This window comes from Canis lupus, chromosome 16 (genome assembly GCF_003254725.2).
Source record: "Canis lupus dingo isolate Sandy chromosome 16, ASM325472v2, whole genome shotgun sequence".
NCBI classification, from domain to species: domain Eukaryota; kingdom Metazoa; phylum Chordata; class Mammalia; order Carnivora; family Canidae; genus Canis; species Canis lupus.
The window spans coordinates 454,946-480,987 of record NC_064258.1 but is presented as its reverse complement, the minus strand read 5'-3'; the positions used below and the strand labels follow the sequence as shown (position 1 = coordinate 480,987).

The 26,042-nt window shown below is 60.6% G+C and overlaps 1 protein-coding gene across 1 annotated transcript in view; it reads right to left on the bottom strand.

The window, feature by feature from the left end:
• Nucleotides 1-26,042, bottom strand: part of TNS3 (tensin 3) — a 156,559-nt gene that overhangs the window by 19,786 nt on the left and 110,731 nt on the right. The window contains exons 18-20 of the mRNA XM_049095289.1: nt 25,351-25,523; nt 24,601-24,730; nt 24,431-24,514 (exon numbers count right to left, since the gene is read on the bottom strand). Coding sequence (XP_048951246.1) covers nt 24,431-24,514; nt 24,601-24,730; nt 25,351-25,523 — 387 coding nt within the window. The remainder of the gene's footprint in view (nt 1-24,430; nt 24,515-24,600; nt 24,731-25,350; nt 25,524-26,042) is intronic.

Genomic DNA, 26,042 nt, shown 5'->3' with positions numbered 1-26,042 from the left:
ACCTATTATGGGTCAGTCGATCCATCCACCCACCCACCCACCCATCCATCCATCCATCAATCTACCCACCTAACCATCCACCCACCCAGCTAACCATCTATTATCCATGCATCCATCCACCCACCTACCACCTATCTAACCACTCATCCATCCATCCATCCATCCATCTACCCACCTAACCACCTACCCACCCACCCATCTAACCATCTATTATCCACCCATCCATCCACCCACCACCTAACCTCTATTATCCACCCATCCATCCACCCACCTATCTAACCATCCATCCACCCACCCATCTAACCATCCATCCACTCACCTATGTAACCACCCACCCATCCATCCACCCATCCCCCCACCTAACCACCCACCCACCCATGTAACCATCTATTATCTATGCATCCATCCACCCACCTACCACCCACCTAACCACTCATCCACCCATCCATCCACTCACCTCTCTAACCATCCACCCATCCATTAATCCATCCATCCACCCACCCACCCACCCACCCATCTAACCATCCATCCATCCATCCATCCATCCATCCACCTACCACCCACCCACCCATCTAACCATCTATTATCCACCCATCCATCCACCCACCCACCTAACCTCTATTATCCACCCATCCATCCACCCACCTATCTAACCATCCATCCACCCACCCATCTAACCATCCATCCATCCACCCATCTAACCACCCACCCACCCATCTAACCATCTATTATTCACCCATCCATCCACCCACCTATCTAACCACCCACCCATCCATCCATCCACCTAACCACCCACGCACCCACCCATCTAACCATCTATTATCCACCCATCCATCTATCCACCTATCCATTCATCCATCCACCCACCCATCTATCCATCCCCCACCTATCTATATTTCTATTTATCTATCATCCATTCATGATCCATCCACCCACCATCCATCCACCCACTGGTCTAACCATCCATTATCCATCCATCAATCCATCCATCTATTCATCCATCATCCAGCCATCTGCTCACCTACCTAATCATCAATCCACCCATCCATCCACCCACGTATTTATCTGTAATTTTTGGACACAATTCAAATATTTAACTTAAAAAAACGATCAGTCCTGGTAGTAACAGATACTAGAACAAAGAAATGAAAACGAAGACAAAAGGAGAGACAATAGCCACAGCTATATACACAGTGGAGTGAAAAGACGCTTAAAAAACACACAAAATAAGAAAACTTAAAACGTTTCAGGAAAATATATGAAAATTTCACAGAAGAATTAGAATGCATTAAGAATAATCAAGTTAAAATTAAAAAAAAAAAAAAAAAGAATAATCAAGTGGATGGGGCACCCGGTGGCTCCGTGGTGAGCGTCTGCTTTCCACTCAGGCCATGACCCCGGGGTCCTGGGATCGAGTCCTGCATCGGCTCCCCACAGGGAGCCTGCTTCTCCCTCTGTCTGTCTCATGAATAAATAAAATCTTTTTTAAAAAGGAGAATAATCAAGTGGAACTCCTAGAATGACGTGAAAACAAAATGGCACGAAGCAGGCGGCCAATGATTCCATCAGCACACAACGCAGCAGGGGTGCCATGCGGGAGCTGGGTAAGTCAGAGGAGCACCAGCAGGGCACGAGGCCGTGTGGGACGTGGCGAGAAATTCTCACGCACACAACCGGTGCCGGGGCGGTGCAAGGGGACAGACCGAGCTGCAAGCAAGCCCGGGGAAGGTATTTAGCAAGAGCTCCCCCAAACGCACTATAGGAACCAAGTCACAGGTGTAGGGGAAAATCCATGACATCTAAGCCAGGCGAGCAAAAAGAAAACCATACACATCGGCTTGAGAGCAAAAGCGACGAAAATCGGAGAGACTTTGAAACAAAGCACCGTGTCTGATTCGGGAGGAAGCCGGGCGTCCTCGGGCACAGACTCTGCGTCCTCAGGGCCGTGCTCCATCCCCACGCAAGGCCCTTGCTCCTCCCCGCCCCTGCGGCAGACCGCCCTTCTGCCCCCACGCAGCGCCCCGCGTGCCAGGACACCCTACGCCACGCGTTGGTGGGGGCGCCTGGGAGGCTCGGTGGGTAAGCACCCCGCTTGGCGGGTTTTGTGATCTCAGGGTTGCAGGATCGAGCTCCGAGTCGGGCTCTGCGCGACCTGCGGAGTCTGCTGGAAGATTCTGTCTCTCGCCCCCGACCCTCCCTGTTCCCTCTCTAAATAAAGAGATGAATAAAGTAATACAGTGAAGTAGAAGTCGGTGGAGTCATTCGGCCACTGGAGGGTCTGCAAAGCGCGCCCTCCGATCCTGTCCAGCGATGCTGGAGGTGACGACCAAGATGCACGGCGCCTCCCTCCCTCCCTCCCTCCGCCAGCATCCTCCTGATGGTGAACAGCATCCTCACTTTACCCCTGCCCGTTCCCCGTTTCGGATGCACCTGCTGAGCGCCAACCGCCTCGTCAGCACCGTGCTGGCCGCCGACACTGGGTGGGCACGTGGCCGGAAGCTCAGCCTGTGAGCTTCCCCGAGGAAGGGACAATGCATCTACCTTGGGGGGGACCTGGAAGGCTTCTCGGAGGAAACTCCTTCGATGGGAGCCTAGCAGTACGAGGGTTTGCAGTGCGCTGAGCGGACGCCCCAGGAGTGCCAGGCACCCTCTGAGGCTCTGGGCACAGGAGGCAGAGCCGCCGCCACGGGGCGGGCGCTAGTGGGGGCTTGTCCTGAACTCATGAACGACGGAGCGCGAGCTCAGAAGTTAACCAAAGAAGTGCAGGGCGGGATGTGGAGTCAGCGCTCCGGGGTCTGGCCCCCAGGAGTGGGGCCAGGTCCCATCCATGCCACGGCCCCGCGAGGAGCCGCGGTGACCTCCGCGTCGGGGGTCAGAAGCTGCCCGGTGCAGCCCAACAGGCCCCCATGTGCGGCCGGAGCGCCAAGGGTCACGCGTGGGCACCCGGGCCGCCTCCTCCCACTGCTGGGGACCGAAGGTGCTCGCGGGTGCTGCTGGCTCCCGGCCCCGAGCCCCGGCGGCCCTGGGAAGCCCTGCCCCGCCGGCTCGTGTGGCGCCTGGGATCGCCAGCGGGGAGGGGGCGGGCGGGGATAAGAGCCCGCTGTGTTCCCGTGTCGCCTGTTCCAGGAAAGCAGCAAGCTCAGCGCTCCCCTGAAAGTAAGTGGCTTTGTTTTCCTGGCGCCGCCTCTGGGGCAGCGGCCGGGTTTCGTTCCCGGCCCCGGGCGATAGGATTTGATTACCCCTCAACCCGGAAAATGGACCTCAGCGGGGGCCACTCCTTCTGGCCACTTGTCCTGCAGGCCGCCCGGCAACAGGCAGGTGGGACACGTGTGGCCAATTCCACGTACCCTGCACACGCGCCGGGCGGTGACAGTGACGCTGCTAGACCCACTGTCCCGGGCAGTGTCACCCGCGCAGTCTGGCCCGGAAGGAGGCCCCGGGGTGCAGTGGGCGCCGCCGGGGCTCAGCGAGGCGGCCCCACGGGGCATGTGGTGGGCGCTCCGCTCTGAGCATGGCCAGCGGCCCTGCTGCGTCCCAGGAAGCGGGGGGCCCTCTGTTCCCTCCGTGCTGCAGGACGTGGGGGCCGCCGGGAACCTGCTCCGCCTCGTGCGGCCCCAGCTCTCGCCTTCCACGGCCCCGGCGTCCTCCTGACAGACTCTCACACTTCCCCTTTCCAGTGCAGGAGGCACAATAGGGTCAGTGTTTGGAGAGCAGACTCTGGCTTCCTGGTTCCGTCCCCAGCTGGGGTCCTGGCGCCTGCAGGGCCGAGGGCCGGCGGGGGGGGATGTGGCTCCCTGGGCTCCCAGGCCTTCCAGGACCTCCTGGGCCCAGTCCCCCCACGGCCTACCCTTCCTGCACTTCCTCCCCTCGGAGCAGGGGTGACGAGGTCACAGGCCTTTTTTTTCCAAAACGTCTATTTTTAGGTCCCGCGGGAGCTGCCGCAGGAGGCTCTGTGGGAAGCGGGGTAACATCTGCTCCCCGGCCGCCGGCCGCGGCTGGCCTCACGCGGAAGCTGGCAGGGCCTAGGCGGTCCCGCACTGCCCAAAGCCCACCCAGCACGGAGACCCTGCTGCAGGGCAGTGCCCCGACCCGGACACCCCGGTGCGCCACCTGCACTCAAACCCCGAACCCACGTTCCCTGCCTCCCTGTGACAGGTGCCTCGTGAGGCACGGCGAGGACTCACATCGCCTGCTGTTAATAATTACAGATTACGCTGCACTTTTACGTGCTCTTTTCTATTTAAGATTTTATTTATTTACTCCTGAGACACAGAGATAGAGAGGCAGGGACACGGGCAGAGGGAGAACCAGGCTCCATGTGGGGAGCCCAAAGCGGGACTCGATCTCGGGACCCCGGGTTCACGCTCTGGGCCGAAGGCAGGTGCTCAACCGCTGAGCCCCCCGGGCTGCCCTAAAGTATTATTCTTAAAAGGCAAAGCTTTCTATGGGAAGTTGGGTATCGGTGTTTTTTTTTTTTTTTAAAGGAAGTCCTTAATCTTTGAACGCTTCTGTGATTTGTGTAAGAACAACAGGCCATTCACCAACCTTCTGGAAACCAAAGGAAGGATGGCCAGGCAGCCAGATATAATGAGAATTAATTAGGGAAAACCCCTGGAATACTGGAAAAGCGGGCCCTGCGTGTCTCCGGATGAATGTGGAGACCGCACGTCTGCAGCCCCACATACGCCGCAAACAGGACGCAGTGATGACCGGCCTCCACGCAGATGGTGTCCGGCTTTCTCGTTCATAAATCTTCACGTCAAAGCCACGGAACGTGGGCGCCGGGCAGCCTCAGTCGGTGGAGCGTCTGCCTTTGGCTCAGGTCCTGGTCTCAGGTGCTGGGATTGAGTCCCGCGTCGGGTCCCTGCTCAGCGGGGAGCGCGCTGCTCCTCTGCGTCTCCCTCTGCCCCTCCCTCCTGCTTGTGCTCACTCCCTCTCGCTCTCAAATAAAAAAAATCTTTAAAAAAAAAAACAAAAACCGTGGAACGTGAACGCGTTCCACAGCTACGGTCAGCATTTTCCGGGAGAGGCGGGAATGCGCTCCCAAGGTAAACCAGCCCCGTCTGCTAGAAGAGCTGCCCAGCCGGTGCTGGCGTCGCCGTCGCGGCTCCCGTCTGGGTGCAGGCAGTGGACCTGCGAGGACGCCCTCCCCGCAGATGGACTCACCCCCTTGGGAAGCGTTGCCGCGTCCGCCTGTCCAGGGACAGGAGCACCAGGAGCGCGGATGCACCAGCCCCGGGAGGCTGCGGCCCTGTGCGTCGTCTACACTCCGAGCACATCCCGTTTCCAGCCAGGATCTGCTTCCAACACACTGGCAAGGAGACTCCTCCCCTGGAGACACTGAGCGGATGCTTTCCTGGCCGCGAGGGTTGCCAAGCACCCCCTACTCTCCAGACGCGCCGGGCGAGCGGGGCCCCTCGGCAACCTGCAAAGACGCCTGGGCGTGCGCACCCAGGAGAGCAAACTGCTTCTTGTGCACAGCAGTCGGAAGAAAGGCACGGGGGTGGAGGTCCTGAGGATGCGGGGCCGCCCGGGGTGCGGGGGCCTCCCACACGGAGGTGGCACGGGGTGGACGCCGCGGAGCCGTGTCCCGTCTGAGTCGGCACCTGGCACTCTTCTCAGGGCTGCTGATACTCTGTGGCCAGAGGGGCCCCGGTGTGTGCTGTCCTTCGTCCGCAGGAGGACAGGGGCGTGCTCAGCCTTCGGGCTCCCACCGGTGACTCCACGTCCTCCCTCCATGTTCCGTTAGCCGGTTCCGTGCAGCAGCAAGTGGCCCCGGTGACCGGAGATCGCCGCCTTGCAGCTGCTTCCCATCGGGTGGGAGTCCAGGTAGACGGGACTGCCTACCGCTGCCGGCGTCGGGCTTGGGGACAGGGCGGCAGGGAGGAGGCACCCCCGCTGCCCCCAGGAAGCCCCCCTGCGGAGCCCAAGAGCCCGGAGAAGGTGCTTTCCAAGCAGAGGGAGGCCGGTGCACCTGCTGCAGGGCCCGCAGAGGAGATGGCAGGCATCCGGATTTGCACGTGGACGGACGGATGGAGGGAGGTTGGCAGCACACACGGACCCCTCAAGACGCGGCCCAGGTCAGTCGGTGAGGCGCCGTCCCCGTGACCTGTGTGGTCGAGGGTCCCAGGTTCCCGGAAGGATTCCAGTCCCACAACGGGTCCAGGCCACGGACAGGAGACCTCGATGCCCCTGCCTCCTGCACACCCCCCAGCTGGCCAGGCCTTCCTCTGGGAACGCACACGGGCTTCTGGCTCACCTCGGCCGCGGACCTTCTGAGGAAAGGCTCCTGCAGCCCGGCCCAGGCCAGCGACACGTGGGCCCCGAGCAGCCGTCTTCCCGCCTCGACTGCACCACGGAGCGCCACAACCCCGTGCGGAGGGCGCGGGGCACAAACCTGCCGCTTGGACGTAACTGGGAAACCCCATTTCCTGCAGAAAATCGGATGCACGTAAATCCTAGGCCTCCTTCCAGAATGATCTCTCACAACCTCCGGCATTTGGGGACTTTCCTCCCGGATGCCCCCAGCACATGTGGTAACTGGGAACGCAGACAGTTAACGGGAGGTTTTTGCTCTAATTTCGGAAACGGTAATTCTGTCATTCTTAGGAGGTCACTGGTGCTCAGACCCCGAACCAGGTCCCTAGGCAGGTAGTGGGGCTTGACTGCAGCGCCCCAACCACCCCAAGGACCACGGGCCCCACGAGGTCAGCGCTGGAAACCTCGGCCTCCGTTAACACCACGCGGCTCCTCGCCATTGCTGAGTGCATGACGCGGAGTCTTGGAAATATGAGCAAAACACGGAAGACAAGTTTCTGCGAGAAAAAGCAAGGTTTCTTCCTAAAGCATCAGGATGTTACTACTAATTACTGTCCGTGTGCCACTTGGCAGGCTTACTCGGTCCTCAGAACAACAGCTCAGGGGGTGTGCGGTCACGTCTTCCAGAAGCTCCCGTGCCCTGTGTGCCACAGCTGGGTTCCCAACCTCGGCTCTGCAGCGAAGCATGCTCCTCTGCACTCTGGACCCGGCCTCCTGGGTCAGAATCCCGGCGCTCCCACACGGCAGGTGCATCAGCCAGCTCGGGTGCCACAAGCGCTGCAGACGTGTGGATTAAATGACGAGAACGTGGTCCTCACGTCCTGGGGGGCTGGCTGCCCCGGGTCCAGGCTGGTCCCTCCCGAGGCCTCTCCTGGGCATGCAGACGGCCACCGTCTCCTCCCTGTGTCCTCACGTGGTCGTCCCTTCCGGCTGGTCTGATCCTGATCTCCTCTTCACCCCCTGTGGATGCCTCCTTAGGACCCCTGTGCACCCCCCAGGATGCCCCCGAAGGACCCCCTCACCCCCTGTGGATCCCACCCCCTCCTTAGGAACCCTGCAGACCCCCCAGACACCCCCTGTGGACCCCCCCATGGACGCCCTCACCCCGTGGATCCCATCCCCTCCTAAGCCCCCTGCAGAACCCCCTAGGACCCCTCTGTAGACCCCCTGCAGTCCCACTGCACAGACCTCTCCTCGGGCCCCTCTGTAGACCCCCACCTCCTTAGGAACCCTGTGGACCGCCCAGGACACCCCCGAAGGACCCCTCACCCCCTGTGGATCTCTCCTTAGGACCCCTGTGGACCCCCCTACTGAAGGACCTCCTCACCCCCTGTAGATCCCACCCCCCTACTTAGGACCACTGCAGACCCCCCTAAAGGACACCCTCTGTGGACCCCTGCAGACTCCCCGCTGAAGGACTCCCCTCCTTAGGACTCCTGTAGACCCCCCAGGACACCCCCTGTGGACACCCCCCCAAAGGATGCCCTCATGCCCTGTGGATCCCACCCCCTCGTAAGCCTCCCTGCAGGCCCCCCTAGGACCCCTCTGCAGACCCCTCTACAGACCCCACCGTGGGCCCCTCTGTAGACCCCCCTACATACCTTCCCTGGGAAGGGAGGCCGCTCTGGCCCCTGGGGCTCCTCCCGGCCCAGCTGGGGCTGCAGGGAGGGCTGCTGGAGTCCCCTTGCACTCAGCCAAGGGCAGCTCTGCGCACCCCGGCCTCTGGCTGCCCCCACGGGGCCTCAGTTTCCTGCCTGTCCCCATCCCCACGGCAGCCCCAACTCTGCACGCATCTCTTAACGCACGGGCGCCATGCCTGGCTGGGCACCGTCCTCTCCATCTCAGTGGTCAAGCGACGGCTGGTCTGACAACCTCTGTGCCTGAGCCCACGCGGCGCCTCCCGAGGACAGAGCTCTCCAGAGCAGAAAGCCGAGGTGTGAAGGAGCAGGGTCTCTGGGGGGGCAGCCAGCGCCCGCCCCATCAATGCGGCCCCTGACCTTGCCGGAAGTGACCCACCTGTCCCCTGCCACGTGGGGCCACCAGCGGCGGTACCCCGATAGCTCACCATCAAGGTGTCTGCGCCCCACAGCCTCCCCCAGCGATGCCCATTGGGCGCCACACCGACTCCTGCCCAAGGGGACAAAAGATAAGGCTCCGTGTCTTCCAGAAACATCCACTTCCCTCCTGGAGCTCTGGCTGCAGGAGCACCTCTCCCCTTCTTTCCTCAGAGCAGACCCCTCAGGGGTCAGGATAACAGGTATCCTTCTGTTTCTAGCCTTTTTATCATAAATTCTCCCCGCGTTCTATCCCAACCCCGTCTGCTCCAGGAAACAGGACACCACCCCAAGCTTGAGGCTTCACACCCCACATGGGATCTGGCTCCAAAAGGCCTTCAAAAATGCCGCTTCCCGCAATGACAGTGATTTATCTGCTTGACCCCTGCGCATGCTTCAGGCATCTGTGGATCGCTTCCCTGACCTGCGAGTCCCGTCCCTGCATCACCTTGGGGTTCCCGGGGCTCAGCACAGAGGTGGTGACCGTACAGCCAACGTTTACTACATCAGCAGTGCTGAAAACAGGCCGGGAACTCATGATTCTGGCCAAGAGGGTGCAGCCTCACCCCTCCCCGAGCCTCATGGAGCAACGAGACCCAGGATGCCCCACAACCACAGCACGGGAGACCCGGACAGGTGGACAGACGGTGGCTGTCTGGGAGCCTCGGTGTGCCCTGGTTGCCTTGCTGCCTCCCGCAGGTCCCCAAACCATCACCCCTAGCACGGACAAAACAGCTCCAGGAAGAGCCCGCTCACCTCGCTGCTCACCCAACACGCCAAGGGAAAGACCAACCTGACACCAAGGGAAACCCTCGCATGGTGGGTTTAGTGAAGCCGAGCAGAAAGCTCCTACTTCCTAACACCTCCGCTTCCCAGACGGGGGAGGCACTGGGGATGTCCCCTCCACGGAGGGCGTCTTGGGAGGGAACAGCGGGAAGCTGAGCATCAACATCTGCCCGGGGCAGGAAGGAGCACTGAGCACCACGGGGAAGGAGACCAGACGCCATTAATCCAGAGCCTAACACAGCCGCGGGGAGTCCAGGATCAATCAGAAAGCCCGTTCCCCACACAAGGACAGGGAAAGCCACCTGGATGGGCGTGCACAGTTAATGACGACAGCGTCGACACTACACAGGCGCTGGAACGGTCTGGCGAGGATTTTACAGCAACTTGTCACCATGCTCCAACAAACAACGGTGCATTCTCTTGAAACAAGTGAAAAAAACAAAAGCAAACGGAAAAAAAAAAAACTCTCAGCAAGGAGGCAAAAGTTACCCCCAAAAGTGGAAATTGTGGGACCGAAAGATACAGAAGGAGCAATGTGTGCAGCAGCAGGGCAGGGCTGATGGGGAGGGGATCCTGGACTCGAGGAGCCAGCAGGGGCGTGTACCCCACGTGAGCAGCATAGCAAAACCCTAACAGTGAACAAGCCAAAGCCGAGGGGCCTGTGAGCCAGGGATGCGACCCCACGGTTGTGCCACCTGCGGTCCAGGAGGAGAGGGAGGGGCAGCTGGGAGGCTGCGAGAAGAAACGGCATCTGAAAACCCCCCCAGGCTTGGCCCAGGACGTGATCACTGAGTCAGGGAGCCACACGATCCCTGAATAGGATAAACACCAGGAAAACCCACCCATCGCAACAAAGCTTCTGAACCCGAGACAAGGTCCCCATTGCACAGGCAGCCCGGACGGGGGGCACCACTCCAAACGTGGGCGACTACTCATCTGAAACCAACAGGCCAAACGGAAGTGGCACCAATTTCCAAAAAAAAAAAAAAAAAACAAGGAAACGAACCACCAACTAAGAATCCCAGACGTGGCCTAAACATCCTTCGGTAATGGGGTCGAAAAATTCACAGGTGGCAGAGAATGAACAGGGCTTGTTTGGAGACCCACCCCCTTAATGAACGGCCAAAGCACGTTTTCCAGAAAGAACGAAAATCCTAAGAACGCACAAAGTAACGGGGACGCAATACAGGGTTATGGAAACCCAAATAAAGCAAGAAAAGAGGGATCCCTGGGTGGCACAGCGGTTTGGCGCCTGCCTTTGGCCCAGGGCGCGATCCTGGAGACCCGGGATCGAATCCCACATCGGGCTCCCGGTGCCTGGAGCCTGCTTCTCCCTCTGCCTGTGTCTCTGCCTCTCTCTCTCTCTGTGTGACTATCATAAATAAATAAATAAGAAAACTTAAAAAAAAAAAAAAAAAAAAAAAGCAAGAAAAGAGAAGCAGAGGGGGCAGATCCAGGGCAGCAAACAGAAAACTCGGTGTTTTCTGTTGTGCCGGACGGACGGCTGTGCCGGAAGGACGGATGCTTAGGTCTCTGTGCCTCCTTCGCCCCCACCCGTGCTGCGGGGACATGGGCCCGCCACGCTGCAACTGCCCCACTCTCCCTACCGAGCAGCCCCTCTTTCCTGCAGGCCACACCCCCTTTCTCAAACCAACCTTCCTAGAAGTCTGGCTCGCGTCGTCGTCGTCCTATGGCTGCTGGCCATTCCCCGTCCCACCACCCCCCCGCCCGCCGCCGGTACTCCGCTGATTTTGGCACTTCCAGAATCAATTCATCGAGTCCCTTCACATCGACCTGCTGTCGGTGTTTTGGTTGAAATCACGGTAGATGCGCATGTGAGCTCAGCTGAGATTCAACGCCTTTCCGGCCTGACCCTCCCGTCTGCGAACAAGGTCTTGCTCTTCCTTGGCTGCTGTGCAGCCGCCTCCTGTTATGCTTTTAAACGTTCTCAGAGAGGAGCATCACCTTCAACGCCACCGTTATTTCCGGCCGGCTTTGCCCCAAAGGCCGCCGAGAGCCTACTGAGGACAGGAAGCCGCAGGTCAGCTGGTGGACCGCATGCTCTGGAACAGCCCGCCCCGCAGGATGAGGGACGGCGAGCTGCGTCCGCTCCGCTCCTGCAGCACACGAGGGCTCCCAGACACCATCTTCCTGGACCAGCACTTGTCCTCCGGGGACCCTTCTTCCTTCCCGTCAGAGCCGTCCGGGAGCTCCACAGCATTCCAGAAGCTTCTTGGGCTGCACGCGGGAAAGCGGACCCACCCCCGGTTCCTCCAGCCCCAATGTCTCCCGGTGTCAGTCACCTTCCTGGTCGCCCGGAGGCACTTCGTCCATCAAATATCTGAGAGAGGACAGGGCTCCAGGCCGGGATGGGAAGCGGAGGCGGTGCCCTGACTCCCTAGTCCGGGGCTCATGGGCTTGTAATCCGGCAGGATGGAAGCGGGCGGGGGCAGCGGGTGTGGACTCGGAGCAGGAAGGGTGTGGCCAGCGCAAGGGGTCGTCTGGACCCCAGCTCCTACTGTCCCGGGGCCCCGTGACCTTCCCATCACAGGGGAACACCAGCAGGGACAGCCGTCGAAGGAGATGGGAGGCCAAGCAAGTGGGAGGGAACCTGCCTGAGCCGACAGCTGCAGGGCTGCCGCCCCGACCCCATGGTGCCTCCGCACGCTGCTCGCCGCTCCCTCCAAACCCAGGGAGAGGACACCGAACATAAGGCCGAACAAAAAAGCAGAGCGGCAGCAGCCGGGACCACGCCTGCAAGCGGTTCCGGCCACTCGCCTGGACCCTCACCCGCATCCGACCGAGCACCTGCCGCCCTAGTCGCAGGCACAGACGCCCCCGCCCAGGGCTGTCAGGTCAGATTTCCCAAAGATGCTTTCAGGTCGCGGTCCCGTCACGCACACCAGCGCTCTGGGAGGCAGCGATCCTCGCGAGCCCTCCCTGTGCAAGCCAGCACCCCCGTGCCCTGCACGGGGACGCAGCCGCCCAACGGCAAGCTCAATTAAGAAACCCGGTCACAGGACACCACGCATCTCCACGCCCTGGGAGGCCACGCTCTGTCCCCAAGGCGACCCTGCCCTGCACAAGCACATGTGGCAGAGGCAGACCCTACCTGTAAGGTAAGCCTGCCCCAAGGAGCCACCCCTGGACCCCCAGCCCAGGACGGGGCACGGCCTCGGGGCAGGACGAGGGGTCTGCAGGGGGGCCCCACCCCACGTGTGCCCGTGGGTGGTCTCCGGCCTGAGACCCACGGAGGGAGACGGTGACTGCTCTGGCCTGGAACCCAGGGGCCCACACCCTCCAGTCTCACCTGGGGGCTCACAAAGACATTCCCGTGCTGCCCAGTTAACGGTGAATCCACACGTATGCAAAATTAAAGCATCAAAGTGCAAAACCACGGGTGATGCTGTGACACACGCCAGCCTCTGGGCAGGACGGAAGGAGAGACCACGACACCTGCGGGTGCAAAGACCCCGAAGGCAACGCCACTGATGAGCTCGGGCTACACTTTGTTGGAGAGACGGCCCAGCCTTTCCCCCGATGGAGCCTCTGGGGCCCTCTCGTCTGGCCCCTCACCCGCCCCATCCCTGCAGCTAGGGGGCCCCGCATGTCAGCAGCCCAGACCCGCACCCACCCGTGCCCTGCAGGCTCAGCTGCGCCAGGTGGAGCCCAGTGCGGGGAGGGACCCAGACGCCACCCCCCACCCAGGTTACCCCAGCGGCCGCATGTCCCGTGCTCAGTCCCGCAGTGTTCAGAAGTCCTCCTCCCCCAGCGGCGACCGGGCGCATGACAGCAAACCCCGCATGCTGCCCTGCGCCCGCCCTCCGTACCGGCCGCAGCCCTGCCTCTCCCGGGAAACTGGGGCGCAGCACCTGGGTACAGCCGGGCCTCGGTCCCAGCCCAGCCTCCACGCCCCAGGCCCCGGGCGGACGGGACACTGGAAGCCAGGCAGGCGGCTCTCTGGGTTTAGAAGAAAACGCTGCGCTGGGAAGCCCCGGCCCCGAAGCTGAAGCTGCACATCTGTGGGGCAGCTTTCGGCCGCCCCAGCGGGTCTCCAGTCCCGGCAGAGACAAAGCAGGGCTTTCTTCTGGAAGGAGGGGCCCTCCAGGTTCCGGGGCTGGGCGCCCGTGTCTCCCAGGGTCTCCAGGAGTCTCCGGCTCCCTTTCCCGGGACTGTGCACCCCCGTCCCCTCCCCCACAGCCAGGAGTCCTGCGGGGCGGGGGCGGGGAGGGGGGCCGAGCGAGCTGCGCTTACCTGGGCAGCGCGGGGCGGGGCGCCCCTCAGTCCAGGAGGGGCCCGGGAAGCGGCGGCGGGTTAGGCGCTCCTCGGGCTGTCCCGGGAGGCCCTGGGAGCCAGCAGCGGCCCCCACCTCCGGGGGCAGGGCGACTCTGGGTTCCGGTGTCCGGGAGGGGGGGGGCCGGGGCGGGCCGGGGGCGGAGGCCCATTCAGCAGGCGGGGCGGGGTGGGGGGGGACTGGGGCCTGCCGCGCGGGCTGCCTGCCCGGTCGCTTGGGGCCTCAGGCCCGCCCCGCCTGCTGGGTCCGCTTCCTCTCCAGTCCTCTTCCCTCTCCCTGGTTAACCTCTTGCAAACCCCCAGCTGCAGCCCTGCCCAGCTCTGCTGCAGCCCGGGGCCTGCCTGTCACCGTCGCCGACCGCCAGGGCAAGCAGCCGGGACAGAAGCGCCCCCTCCCGCCCAGTGGCGCCTCCTCCAAGGTGGACAGGACCCCTGGGCTCCTGCTCGGTCGGCGACGTCCTGCTGCTCCGGCCCCGCAGGTCCTCCCCCCTGCAGGCGGCAGCGCCAACCCACCCAAGAGGCGCCAGGCCCTGGAGATGGGAGCCCCCAGGGCGGACCCCTAAGCACAGCACCTGTCCCTCCTGCCTCGGCCTGGCCTGGCCTCCCTCCAGGGATGCCCGGCTCCTGCTCTCAGTGCCACATGTGCCCACCTGCCGCCCGGCCTCAGGGTGGCCCTGGCACCCGGTCGTCACCCTGCGCAGGCCGACAGACCCGGTCCCCGCCAGGAAGAGCCCCAGGACCGCTCCCCAGCCTAGCGGGCATTTCCTCCAGCTTGTTTATGCGCCTGCAGGGCGGCAAAGATGGGTCGGAAATGTCTGACGGGCCCAGGGCGGGCGCGGCCACAACGGATGCCCCACCACCACCACCCCCACCGGACGCTCCTGTGCTGCCCCGGCCCAGGAAGGCCCAGGAAGGCCCATGAAGGTGCTGCTTGGGCGGGCCCCTCCCAGATGCTCTGCAGACGCCGAGGGACGGACAGGCCGGGAGCAGCCGCCCGGTGGGTCCAGGGGAAGCAGGACAGGCTTCCTGGGCGCTGCCGCCACGACTGGGACGCGGGGGGGTCCACAGACACGTAAGAACCGCCTGGAGACACGGCCGCCCCGCCGCCTCCTGCTCCTCTCACTCGGCCGCAGCTACAGTCACAGCTGTGCTCAGAGCGGCAGCAGCAGACGACCCGGGTCGGCAGGCGGACGCCCCCAGGCTCACACTCGCGGGGCCCCGGCAGGCGGCTCACACGCACACGTGCCCGGCCGCCCGCCCTCCGCGCACACTCGGCTCAGGTGGTGCCAGGATGTCTGGGAGCCTCACAGGGAGGCTGCTTACAGGACGGGGGCCACTCATGCAAACTGCAGGGGGGCCCAGGACCGCAGACAGGAGACACCCAGTGACGTGCAAGCAGGTCTTCAGCAAGGGCCGTGCCCCAGACACGAGACCGAGGGGTCCCGGGAGGCCCCGCGTGACACACGAGGGACGTGGATCCTGGGGGTGCTCCTGACGCCCAATGGCTGCTTTCCCGGGAGCTACCTGCCCGCCAGCCCCAGATGCCGGCTGCGCTGCTAACGACGTGCTCAGGACGTGCTTTTGCAGAGAAGGGACGAGAAGCAAACAGAAGCTGCAACCCCCACGAGCTCGGCTGCACCCGAGTTGGCGGCGGCCGACGTCCAGGTCCTCCGAGGCCCGGCACAGCGCCCACCCGCGGAGCGTGCAGCCACCCGCACCCGAGGGCACACGGAGGTTGCCCAGGAGCCCCCCGCCAGCACACCAGGGCCCTCGAGCACCGCCGGTTCCTGTTTTCCCAACTACCCAACGCTTATTTCCCTGGCTACTGGTTTTATTCACGCGATCTCTCTCCACCACATATGAGCACATAGTGCATGATGCATCCTAAATGCCCCCAAAAAGCAAAGGAGCCCTGAATCTGGGCCCAGGTGGGGACACACACTACTCCACTTGCGTGCAAATACGCACTGGAACGCGACGGCCCACAAAGCGGAGACGGTGTCTCTTCACCCAACCAGGGGGCTCCGGTCAGGGCCTCTCCGGGGCAGGGACGCGTCCTCACCGGGGGTTTGGGGGAACGGCCCCAAAGGCGCAGGGGCAGGTGGACCACAGCCAGGAACGAGGGGCGGGAGGCAGATGGCGCGTCTGACCCCGTATGGCCCACGCGGCTTGAGGCTGCCCCCTGCATGCATCCCCCGGCACCGTGCACCTGCGGGCCGGCGTCCCGGTCGGCAGCGAGGCTGGTCCTGGGGGCTCCCCGCTCAGGCTCTGCCCCCCACCACGTTCTCAGAGGCGCCCAAATGGCCACTGAATCCGCTGCCGGGGGCCGCTGCGGCATGGACGGGACGGGCTCCCCTCTTCCCAGCCCAAGGACCGCGCTCCACTTTCAACGGGGATGAAGCACACGTGGGAGGAAACGGCAGATTTCAAGACGCGTGTTTGGCAGGTTGTCCCATCCACACGCCGGGGTCCATGCCACCGTCCCAGCGACCGTCCCCAACACCACGTGGGGCACAGCTACCCCCGCACCTGCTGCGGTTTACACGGGGTCCGAGGGGCGTCTGGGGGGCTCCACGCAGGAGCTCAGGCTCCGCGGGCGGCCTGCGTCTCCCTCTTCCATGCCCCTCCTCCTGCTTGTGTACACTCTCTCTCAAATAGGTAAATCCTTAAAAAAAAAATTGCAAAAATAAAAGGTGTCCTGAGAGGTCCCACAACTAGACAGCAGAGGACCGGGGTGGCAGCTGGGGCCCCCCGGAGTCTGTCCCCCTGGGCTGGCTGCAGGCTCAGAACGGGGCGGCGGGCAGGCGAGCGGCGGGGGGGGGGGGGGGGCAACCCCGTCCCCCAGAGAACACAGAGAAACCTCTACTCAGAGATTCCAGAACAGTCCGCCAGAGGTGGAAGAAATGAGCTGATTCAAATAAACTGGGAAACCCGAAGATCCCTCTACATCAAAAGCAACCACACAAAGGCCGGCATTCATCGTGGCCGGGAACCGGCAGCTCACGTGGGGACACTTCCAGGCTGGCCCACGGGGACGAGGTGTCAGCGGGGAGTGTGCCCAGAGCCCAGTGAATGGACGCTCTCACGCCCAGGCTGCACCCGGCTCCAGCAGCCCACCAGGCAGGGGTGTTTATTTTCAAATATATTTTGCGACACTCAACGTTCTTTTCTTCATTTTCTTCATCTGGGGCCGGGCAGGGGGGTGGTCGGGGGCCAGTGAGCTCGCTGCTCATGCACAAGGGGGTTGACGGTCACCAGGAGAGAGGCCCTCTCCTGCACAGACCGGTGTGCACGGGCATGCAGGGTCGCCCACACGTGCAGCTCCACGTGCTTGCTCCGGGGTCTGCGCATTCAGAGGGCTCCGGGTGTCCAGGAACGTCACGCATGTGCACATCCAGCACAGGCCTTTGTTCCCGTTATACACATTCTCAGCCCAAGCTCATGAAATTTCAAGAGAAGCGTGGAGTCGGGGACAGGAAGGAAAGGGGGCGCCTGGTACAAGGGTTGCACAATTTGTCACGCTTTGAAAAATGACATTTTTTTTTTAATAAAAATAAAGCACTGCCTCAAATTCTCTCTCTCTCCTCTCTCTCTCTCTCTCCCCCTCTCTCAGCAAGAGGGTCCTGGACATGCTCGCCCTCTGGCAAACGTCACCACCTGAAACCAGCTCCAAGGGGGCCCCGCGGTGCTCAGCACACCCCTGCATCCCAAGGCTGCAGCCCCAAGAGCTCCACCCTGTCCTGCCCAGGGATCAGAGTCCTGGTCATCACGGCTGTCCCCACGACAGGAGAGGGACTGCTCGCATGACAGCCAGGGCCCCAGAAGGGCCAAAACATTTTGAGGACAAAATGGAAACTAAAATGTGTAGGAGCCCAGTTCCAAGTCGGGGGAGGGGGGCTCCCCACCCCATGTGTGGCCCTCCTATGACTCACCCCGACCCTGACCCCATCTACTCAGGGACACAGCCCCGCAGGCCCAGGTGGGTCCCCACACCCCCCCCCCACCGTCCAAGCTGTCACCCGGGCTCTGAGCCACCAACCCCAGGCCCCCCGCGGCCCTCCTGGGTCTGACGAGGTCACGGGAGCGGCTCGCAGAGCTCAGGGGACGGCTCTGTCCCTAAGTCACCGCTCTGTGAGAAACCAGAAGGGAGAGCTGCCGGGGGCGGGTGGGCGGGGGAGCTCGGGGCTCCCAGGCCCCCCGGGGCCCACAGTCCCCGCGTCACCCACTCACCAGCCCGGGAGCCCCCCAGACCCGGTCCTTGTGGGCGTTTCTGGGGCTTCATCCCGAGGACGAGATTGATGAAATCACAGGTCATGGGTGTGGGTTCACCCTGCGGCCCCGCCCCTTGAGGTCGGGCTGCCCCTGGGGCTGGGGGGGGGGGTCCCCACCTGTAACCACGTGGTCGGTTCCCCTGGCAACCAGTCCCCCCCCCAGGTGCTTTCTTGACCTCACCTCGACGGCATAAGAGGAGACATCTGAGCTCCCGGACTTGGGGAATCCAGAGGGGCTGGGGGGGGGGGCCCTCTGTGCTGGGAATGCACTGAGACCAAGTCTGTCCTTCTCCAGGAATCCCAGCATCGTAGGCTCACACCTGGAGCTGCTGAGGGTGCTAAGGATGGTGTCCCAGCACGCCCGCGTTTCCCGGGGCTGTAATGCAGGAGGGTCAGGGGTGCATTTAACACGGGGACAGCCCAGGCCGGTGCTGGAGGGTCCCGGGTGGGTCAGACCTGCTGGTCTCCGGAAGCTTCCTGCCCCACCCACAGCAGGAGGAGCAGGTCAGAGAGGGGCAGTCCTCGCTCCCCCGCACCCGACCTCGGCTTCTCATTCCAGCGCCCGCCATGGCCCTGGAGCACCCTCTGGCGCGGCTTCTGTGCATGTTGCTTTCCACCGCAAGAGCCCTGTTTCTGCTGCGGAGTGGATGCGAGGTGCCCATGGCAGCCCCGGGGACACCTGGCACTGAACCTAAGTGGCCACAGGACCCGGGGGACACGTGGATGAGGGAGCAGAGGGCAAGCGCCGCACCCAGACCCGCAGGGCAGGGTGAGCCGGACCTGCGACGCATTCCCTCCACGACCAGGCCAGAGTGAGGAGTGAGGGTCCCGGGAGCCCCATCTGCACAAGGCCTTGCCCCCCCCCCCCGGCTGCAGACCATCCCCCCAGCGCCCTGTCTTAGCCAGGATTCTGCCAAGTCATCCCCATCCTGCCTAGCCTCTGCCCTTCTGCACCAAGAATCCTGCTGGGCCAGTTTAGCAAGTATCCCCTCCCCCCATCCTTCTCAGAACTTTCCGTCCACCCACCTACCTGTCCCTCTGCTCCTGGCTCTCCGCTGCTCTCTTGCAGCTCAGGCTCTCCCTGTGGCCACAGGACCAAGAGAAATCTGTCTTTCCCACCTCTGGCGGGCGTCTGCCTCCCTTTCTCTGACACCTGTCCTGTGGGTCGTCCAGGAAGTAACCTGATGGTGCTGGGCTGATTCGGACTCCGCCGACACCCCAGCACCTTGGAGGACACAGGAAGGGACTCTGTGTAGTTAGGGGTTGCGCTAACTGTGCCCTCAAACAACGCCCGGAACCGGAATGGGACTAGGCCCTGACAGTAGTAATAGCAGAGTCGGAAACCTCTCCCTCCCTCAGCCTAGTCAGCACGTACTTGTGGGGTCCCTCCCAGCCTTCAAAAGCCCAGACCTCCTCACCAGGTGAACCACAGTACGAAGCGGCCAGGCACCGGGCACCCGAGTCCTCGCCCAGGACCTCGCCGCCCTGGGGCATCCCTGGTCATCCCCGCTTACACGCAGCATATCCGAGAGGACAGGGCTGCTAAATGGGAGGGTCCCGCGCACACATGGGGACCGCACCCACATTTACTCCCCACCAAGGGCTCCCATATTCCCGCTTTAACTCCTTGTAGTATAAAATCCTACACACAGAAGTAGGGCAGGACAGTACGATAAGCTGCATGGAGCCTCCGCCCAGCAGGTCCACTGGCAGCTGGTATGGCCTCAACCACGCCTGTGCCATCTCCCCTAGTGGGATTCACAACAGACCCATAAGCTGGAGATCATTCTGGCTTTACGTGCAGAAGAATTACAGGGACACTCTACTTTCTTTATCCGCTTTCCTCCCAAAGCCGTATCTTGCAGGAGACCAGGACCTTGACATTGACATAGTCGGGATAGGCCACATTCCCCCCCGACACAGACCCCTGTGGAGCCACGGCCACTTCCTTCCCACCTTCGTCCCTCCTGAGCCCTCGAAACGCTGTTTTGCGTTCTACAGTGGTGCCTCAGCACGGGTACGACATGAATGGAACCATACAGCATGTCACCTTTAGGAAATGTCCGCTCTGGAGATTCATCAGGGCTGTTTAGGTCTCAAGAGCTGGTTCACCCGGATGGATGAGCTGGGCTCCACAGCGTGCAAGGACCCCGGCCTCTATGACCATTCCCCTGTAGAAGGACAGCTAGGTTGTTTCCAGCTTTGGGCCCCTAAAAATAGAGGCACCATAAACACTTGTGGGCGTCAGTCTATGTCCTCAGGATAAAACTCGAGGCTCTTCGTCAAGTCACATGTAGCAGCACGTGTAGGTTATTTTTTTTAGGAAAGTGCCAGATGGTTTCCCGTGGACAGGCTATACCTGTCACACTCCCACCAGCAGGGGAGGAAAGTTCCAATTTCTCTACATCATCACCAGCACTTGGTGTTGACGCTATATTTTTATTTCACCGATTACGCTGGGTCTGTAGTGATGGCTCACGGTGGCTTTACTCGGCCTTTCCCCAGCAGTAACGACCCTGGGCTTGCTTCATAGGCTTCTCTGCTACCTGTCCATCCTCTTCGGTGAGAGGACTCTTCCTGGCCTTTATAGGCCTCCTGATCGGGTTGTTTCTGTCTTTACTGCCGAGTACTTATAAGGCGCAATTTGCTCCCGGTCTGTGGTCTGCCTTTTAACCTCTTCCTACAGAAATCTCCTTCAATTCTGATGAAGTCCTACTTCATCAATTTTCCCTTTTATGGATCGTGCTTTGGGTGCTCATCTAACAACACTTGTGTAGCCTGGATCCCAAAGATTTTCTGCTATTGCATTTTCCTAAAATGTTTGCAGTTTTATGTTTCAGTTTATGATCCATGTGAAATTAATTTTAGTATAAGATACAAGACTTTGGTTGCTGCTTTTTTTTTTTTTTTTTTTTTTTTGACCGTGGGCGCCCAATGGCTCCAGCAGCACCACTTGTTGAAAGGACGGTTTCTCCTACATTGATTGCTCTGCACGTTTTCCGAAAGTTGGGTAAATTTGTGGGTTTTGGGTTTTCCATTCTGTTCCAGGGGTCTTATGTCTGTACCTCACCCTACACTACATGGTCCTGATACTCAGGGTTACCTAGAAAGTCTGCACAGTAATCAGTCCCTGCCTCCACTTTATTCACGTTATTTTAGCTAGTCTACATCCTTTGCACGTCCACATAAATTTTAAAATTATCTTGTCTATAACCAAAAAAATCTTGCTGGGATTTTGATAGGAATTGTGTTAAAACAGTGTATCAGTTTGAGAAGAACTGACATCTTCACCAGGGTGTCTTCCAAACCACGAACATGGAATGCCACTCCATTTATTTAGATCTTTGATTTTTTTCCATCTATCCTGTGGAGTTTCCAATGGAGGAGTCTTGCATGTTTTCTTATGTTCACACCTTATTATTTTCCTTTTTTTGGTCTATTATGAACAGCGCTGTGTATCTCATCAGGTCTGTGCATGTTCACTGGTTATAGAAATATAATTGATTTTTGTGTGTATCTCTTACGTCCTACAATCAGCTGACTTTGTTCTAGAAGGGTTTTTTTGTTGGTTTTTATTTATTTTTATTTTTATTTTTTTGTAGATTCCTTGGACTTCTTCACATAGATAAATTGTGAATCTGTAAAAAGCAACAATTTTGTTTTTTCCCTTTCACTCTGTGGTCTTGTGCCTCCTTTTCTTGCATGATGATCCTGCAGAACTTCCAGGTTTAGGTGCGAGCTGCAGGGTTTTTGTAGATTTTTACTAGTGTTTTGCTGGAATATTCTAGTCATGAATAGACGTGAATTTCATTAAAAAAGTTTTTTGACGTCAATCGATATAGACTCATATGGCGTTTTTCTTCTTTTCCACTATGTGTGATGGCCGACACTGATGGATTTTGAAATATTGAAAAAGCTTTGCATCTCTAGAATAAATCCCCCTTGGTGAAGATGTTTAATTCTTTTATATACACTATTGCTCTATTTCCTTGGCTTCGCCTAAGGAGTTTTGTGTCCATTCACAAGGGATAATAGCCTATCGTCCCCTTTTTGTTGTCTTTGTCTGGTTTTGGTACCAGGGTTCACACTGGTTTCATGGGATGAACCAGGATCTGTTCTCTCTCCTTCTGGTTTCTGGGAGGAGTTCTGTAGAATTAGTGTTGATTCTTTACACGTCTGACTGAATTCTCCAGTAAAACCGTCAGGGCCTGGAGATTTCTTCGGGAAGAAAATGTGCACTGCTGCCCTTTTCCTGTCTGCAGGATGTGCCGTGATGGGTCCCTTTCATCTCTGGTATTAACAATTTGTGTCTTCCCTCTTTTTTTTTTTTTTGTCCGTCTTTTGAGAGACTGGCCAATTCTCTTGATCATCTCCAAGAACGCTCTTTTTCCGTTTCTTTTTCTCTATTGTTTTTGTTCAGACTTTTGTGATTCCTGCTTTACATTTTTAGTATTTTCTTCCTTCTAACCATCTTGAGGTCATTCTGTTCTTCTTTTTCTAGATTCTGGAGGCAGGCGTGCAAACTCTTCCTTTCAGGCTTCTCTCCTTTCCCAATGTGTTTCCTGCCACAGGTGTCCCTCTTGGCACCGTCTCAGCGCTGTCCCACCAGGCGTGAAATGTCTTGCTTTCATTTTATCCAGTTCGATACACTTCTTGAGATTTTTCTCTTGGACCCATGGATTATTTGCAAGTGTGTGGCTTCATTTCCAGGCCTTTTGGACCCCTGGATTCCCTGCATGGCATCCACGCTCTCTGCTCTGCAGAAGCCCGCTGCACAGCCCAGGATATGGCCCACCCGGGTTCGTGGTCCCGGGGCTCACGGCCCATCCACTTCTCTCCTCCACCTTCTGGCATCTATTTCACATGTGCTGCCAGGGGTGTGGTTGCGCTTTGCAGGAAAAATAGAGAAGATCATGCCTTTCCCTTGCCAGGAGGCCAATGCCACTCTCCTGACGGGGCTCTAAAGCAAATGCTCTCATTTATGCACACAACGGCACCTGGCTTTAATGACACGGAGCCAGGCACTACGTTCAATGCCCAGCACATCCCACCCCAGCCCTGCGCGCTGGTCAGATGAGGCATTACCACGTCTGCAGATGAGAAAACAGGTTCAGAGGGTCACCACCTACAAAAGGAGCGGCTTTTCCATGAATGGACTTCAATCTGGGCCCTCTGAGACCTTCTGTGTCACTGGGTGACTTGCAGTTCCACCGAGAAGAGTGAAAACTGAGCCCTAATCTGACAATGCAGAACAAAACGCCCCTCGCTGGGGGTGAGGCTGACTGGCGTGCAGTCCCGGCTTTGCCCCCCACCCACTGTGTGGCCCAGACGATGTGCTTACATCTCTGTGTCCGTTCCCCCAGCTGTCAGTGGGTCAGCAGGGATAGTGACCCTCGTCATGTGACCACAAGACGAGAGAAATCACACTGTGAAGAACACAGGGCAAACATCACCTGCACGTGAGCTACTGCAGTCACCTGCCCGCAGCATGTACAGCATGTGGGACCGCCACGCGGAAGCAGGGCCCCCACATCCTGAGCATCTCGTGGACCCACAGCATCAGGGGCGGCCAGGTTAAAAATTCAGAAGGCACTCACAGGTGTTCTTAGGATGAAAGAGGTGCCCCCTTCATGTGCTGGCTTTTCATGCCTGAAGTCAGAGCCCTACTTCCCCTGCATGGGAGTCTACACACCGAAGGCACTGAGGACGCCCTGACGCTGAATGCACATTGGGTGTGCAGGGCCTGCGTGGCACAGACTCAGGAGCCACGCCTGCCCCCGGGCCGGCACCCACGCCGAGCACGCCAGCCTCACTCTGCTTCCCACGCCTTTCTCAAGTTCCAGAAGGTCCATTTTCTGTGATGCTTCCATAAACGCATGCAACTGCCCCCCTTCTCTGCGTTTCAGTCCTACCTGCTAAGAAGGGCGAGCGAGCTCTGCCTGTAAAGAGAAGCAGGTACGGTCCTGAAGCCGCGGGGGGACCTGGGAGAGGGACAGCCCTTCCTGTAAATGACACACCCATCTGGTGTCCTCTGGGCAAACAAGGGCCGCGGCACCAGCCGTCCTCACAAGCACGTCCCCGGGGGAGGCGGCAGGAGTCCAGGGCACCCAGGAAGCCTGATGACCACTCAGGGAACCCTCGTCTGCCTCCCCTGGGGCAGCAGGAGGAAGAATCTACCGGCACAGAGAAGAAGGGCCTGAGAACGCAGGCAGGCCTCCGGCGAGCAGCATCCCCGCTCCCGGTGCCCGAGGCCTGGAGCGGCTGGACCTTCACGGCAAGTGGGGGATGTCGGCAGGAAGGGGTGCGGAGTGGACGCCCTTCCCTCCCCTGAGCCCGCGTGCCCTTGAGCCCCATGCAGAGGGTGGGACCTGAGCAAGGGCCACAGCAGAGCTGTCTCAGCAGTCGTCACCCCGCGGGCAGGTCCAGGAGAGCGGGGCCTGGGGCTGCCCCGCAGCCCCAGGCAGGGAGCCCGCTGACCCTGCAAGTCCTCTGCTAAGGGCTGGGCGGGCTTTCCAGATTCTGCTTCCAGCTCCAAGTAGCAGCGGGAGTTGAAAAGCATAGACACTGCCCCCGAGCGCCCAGGACCCGGTCGCCCCCGGAGCACCGCGGCCCCCGCCGAGAGCCCCTCCCTCCTGAGGGGTCCGAGATGGGACTCCCGTGGAAACACGTCCCTGTGAGACGCACAAGCCGAGCAGAGGAGATGCTTACCGTGGGCCCCCCTGTACAGGCCGCTGGCGCTGCCCAGCTGCAGCCCCGGCGGGGTGAACGGCAGGTAATGCGGGGGCGTCGTCACTGGAAGAGAAAACAGACGCCAGCTCTGCCGCCACGACCTCCCCGACGCCGAGCTGCCATCCACCGCGGGCTGCCTCCTCGCTTACCGTACGGGGTTTCTGGAGACACGGGAAAGGCCGGCGTGGGAGAGACGGAGGAGTCGCTGCCGCTCTTGGCCGGAAAGAAGGTCCTGCCACTGATCCCGTCAGGGTCTGGGGGGTATGCGGGGGCCACCGTCTGGAATTGGCACAGGGAGTCGAGTGAAGGCCCAGGCTGGCCCATGGCGGGGGGGCGGGGGGACAGGAGGCCGGGCCCTGTGCACAGCCCCACCGCCAGAGGCCACGGAGAGCTCCTCGGGGACACGGAGGAAGGTGTCCCTGTGGCGCGTCCACCTGCTACGGCGCAGAGCCGGGGCGCTGGGCAGCGGCGACGACAGATCACACCACCCGACCCCGTGGCGAGCTCACAGGCAGCGGGAGCAGAGCGGCGACCAGAGGACTGGTCCAAATCCCCGTCTCTGAGCTCTTCTAGGCTCCAATCCCCCTGTCCCACGACAACAAAGACCCCACGGGTCGGGAAGGGCTCATCGCCCCGGGCTCCAACCCGTCTGCTGCACCCTGGTCACACGTGGGAGCTCTGTGGGCCCCACGTCCACGCCGACCCACCTTCTTCCTGCTTCCCTCCCAGGCCCACAGCTCCAGGCAAGCACCCTGGAGCCACCCTGGGCCCCCGCCGCGCTCAGGCCACAGGGGCTGAGCACCTGGGCTCGCCCGCCCGCACCCCTGCCTTCTGGGGAGGAGCGCCGTCTACGGGGCGCAGTGGGGTGGCGATGGGACCACGACCGGGATGGCACGTACCTCCTTGGTGTCTGCTGCAGAGAGGAAGGGAGCCAGGCTGGCAGCCTGTTCTGCGCCAGGGGCCTTTCCCCATCCGCACTTAGGGAAGGCCGGCTGCCCCCCAGCACTGTTGTCGTACTGCCCGAGGCTCAGCTTCCGGAATCTTCCACCCAACGGCTCGTCACCGGAGGAGCCTGACAGGAGAGACACTCAGGCTGAAGGGGCCTTCACCGCAGCAGAGGACACACCCCTCCGTTGAAACCGGACAACTTCTCACAGTCCCTCCTATTTTTTTCTGGTTCCAGAACATTTTCAACGACCAAAAGGGAGCCCTCCTGCCCGGTCCCCTCCCCTGGGCCCTGGAGACCCCCCCCCCCCCATCTTGTCTGTCTCTGGGGACCTGCCGGTTCTGGACGCTTCCTACAAACAGACGCATCCAGCAGGTGTCCTTCGCTCTCCGGCTTCCGTCACCGAGCGTGATGTCCCAGCCTGTCACCCTCTGAACCCACTTTGGCTCACTCCTCGCCTCCCCCAGCGTCGGCTGCAGGAGGCATCTTGTGCATCTGGTTCCCGGGCACAGGGAGCCCCGAGGCCGGGCCGGCGCCTGCCCTCCCCTCGCTGGCTGCCCCGGGACTCTCGATGTCCGGCAAGCTGGACCGGGGCCTGGGAGACCAGCCACGCTCGGTCACTTGGCCGTTGAGGGGACACGGAGA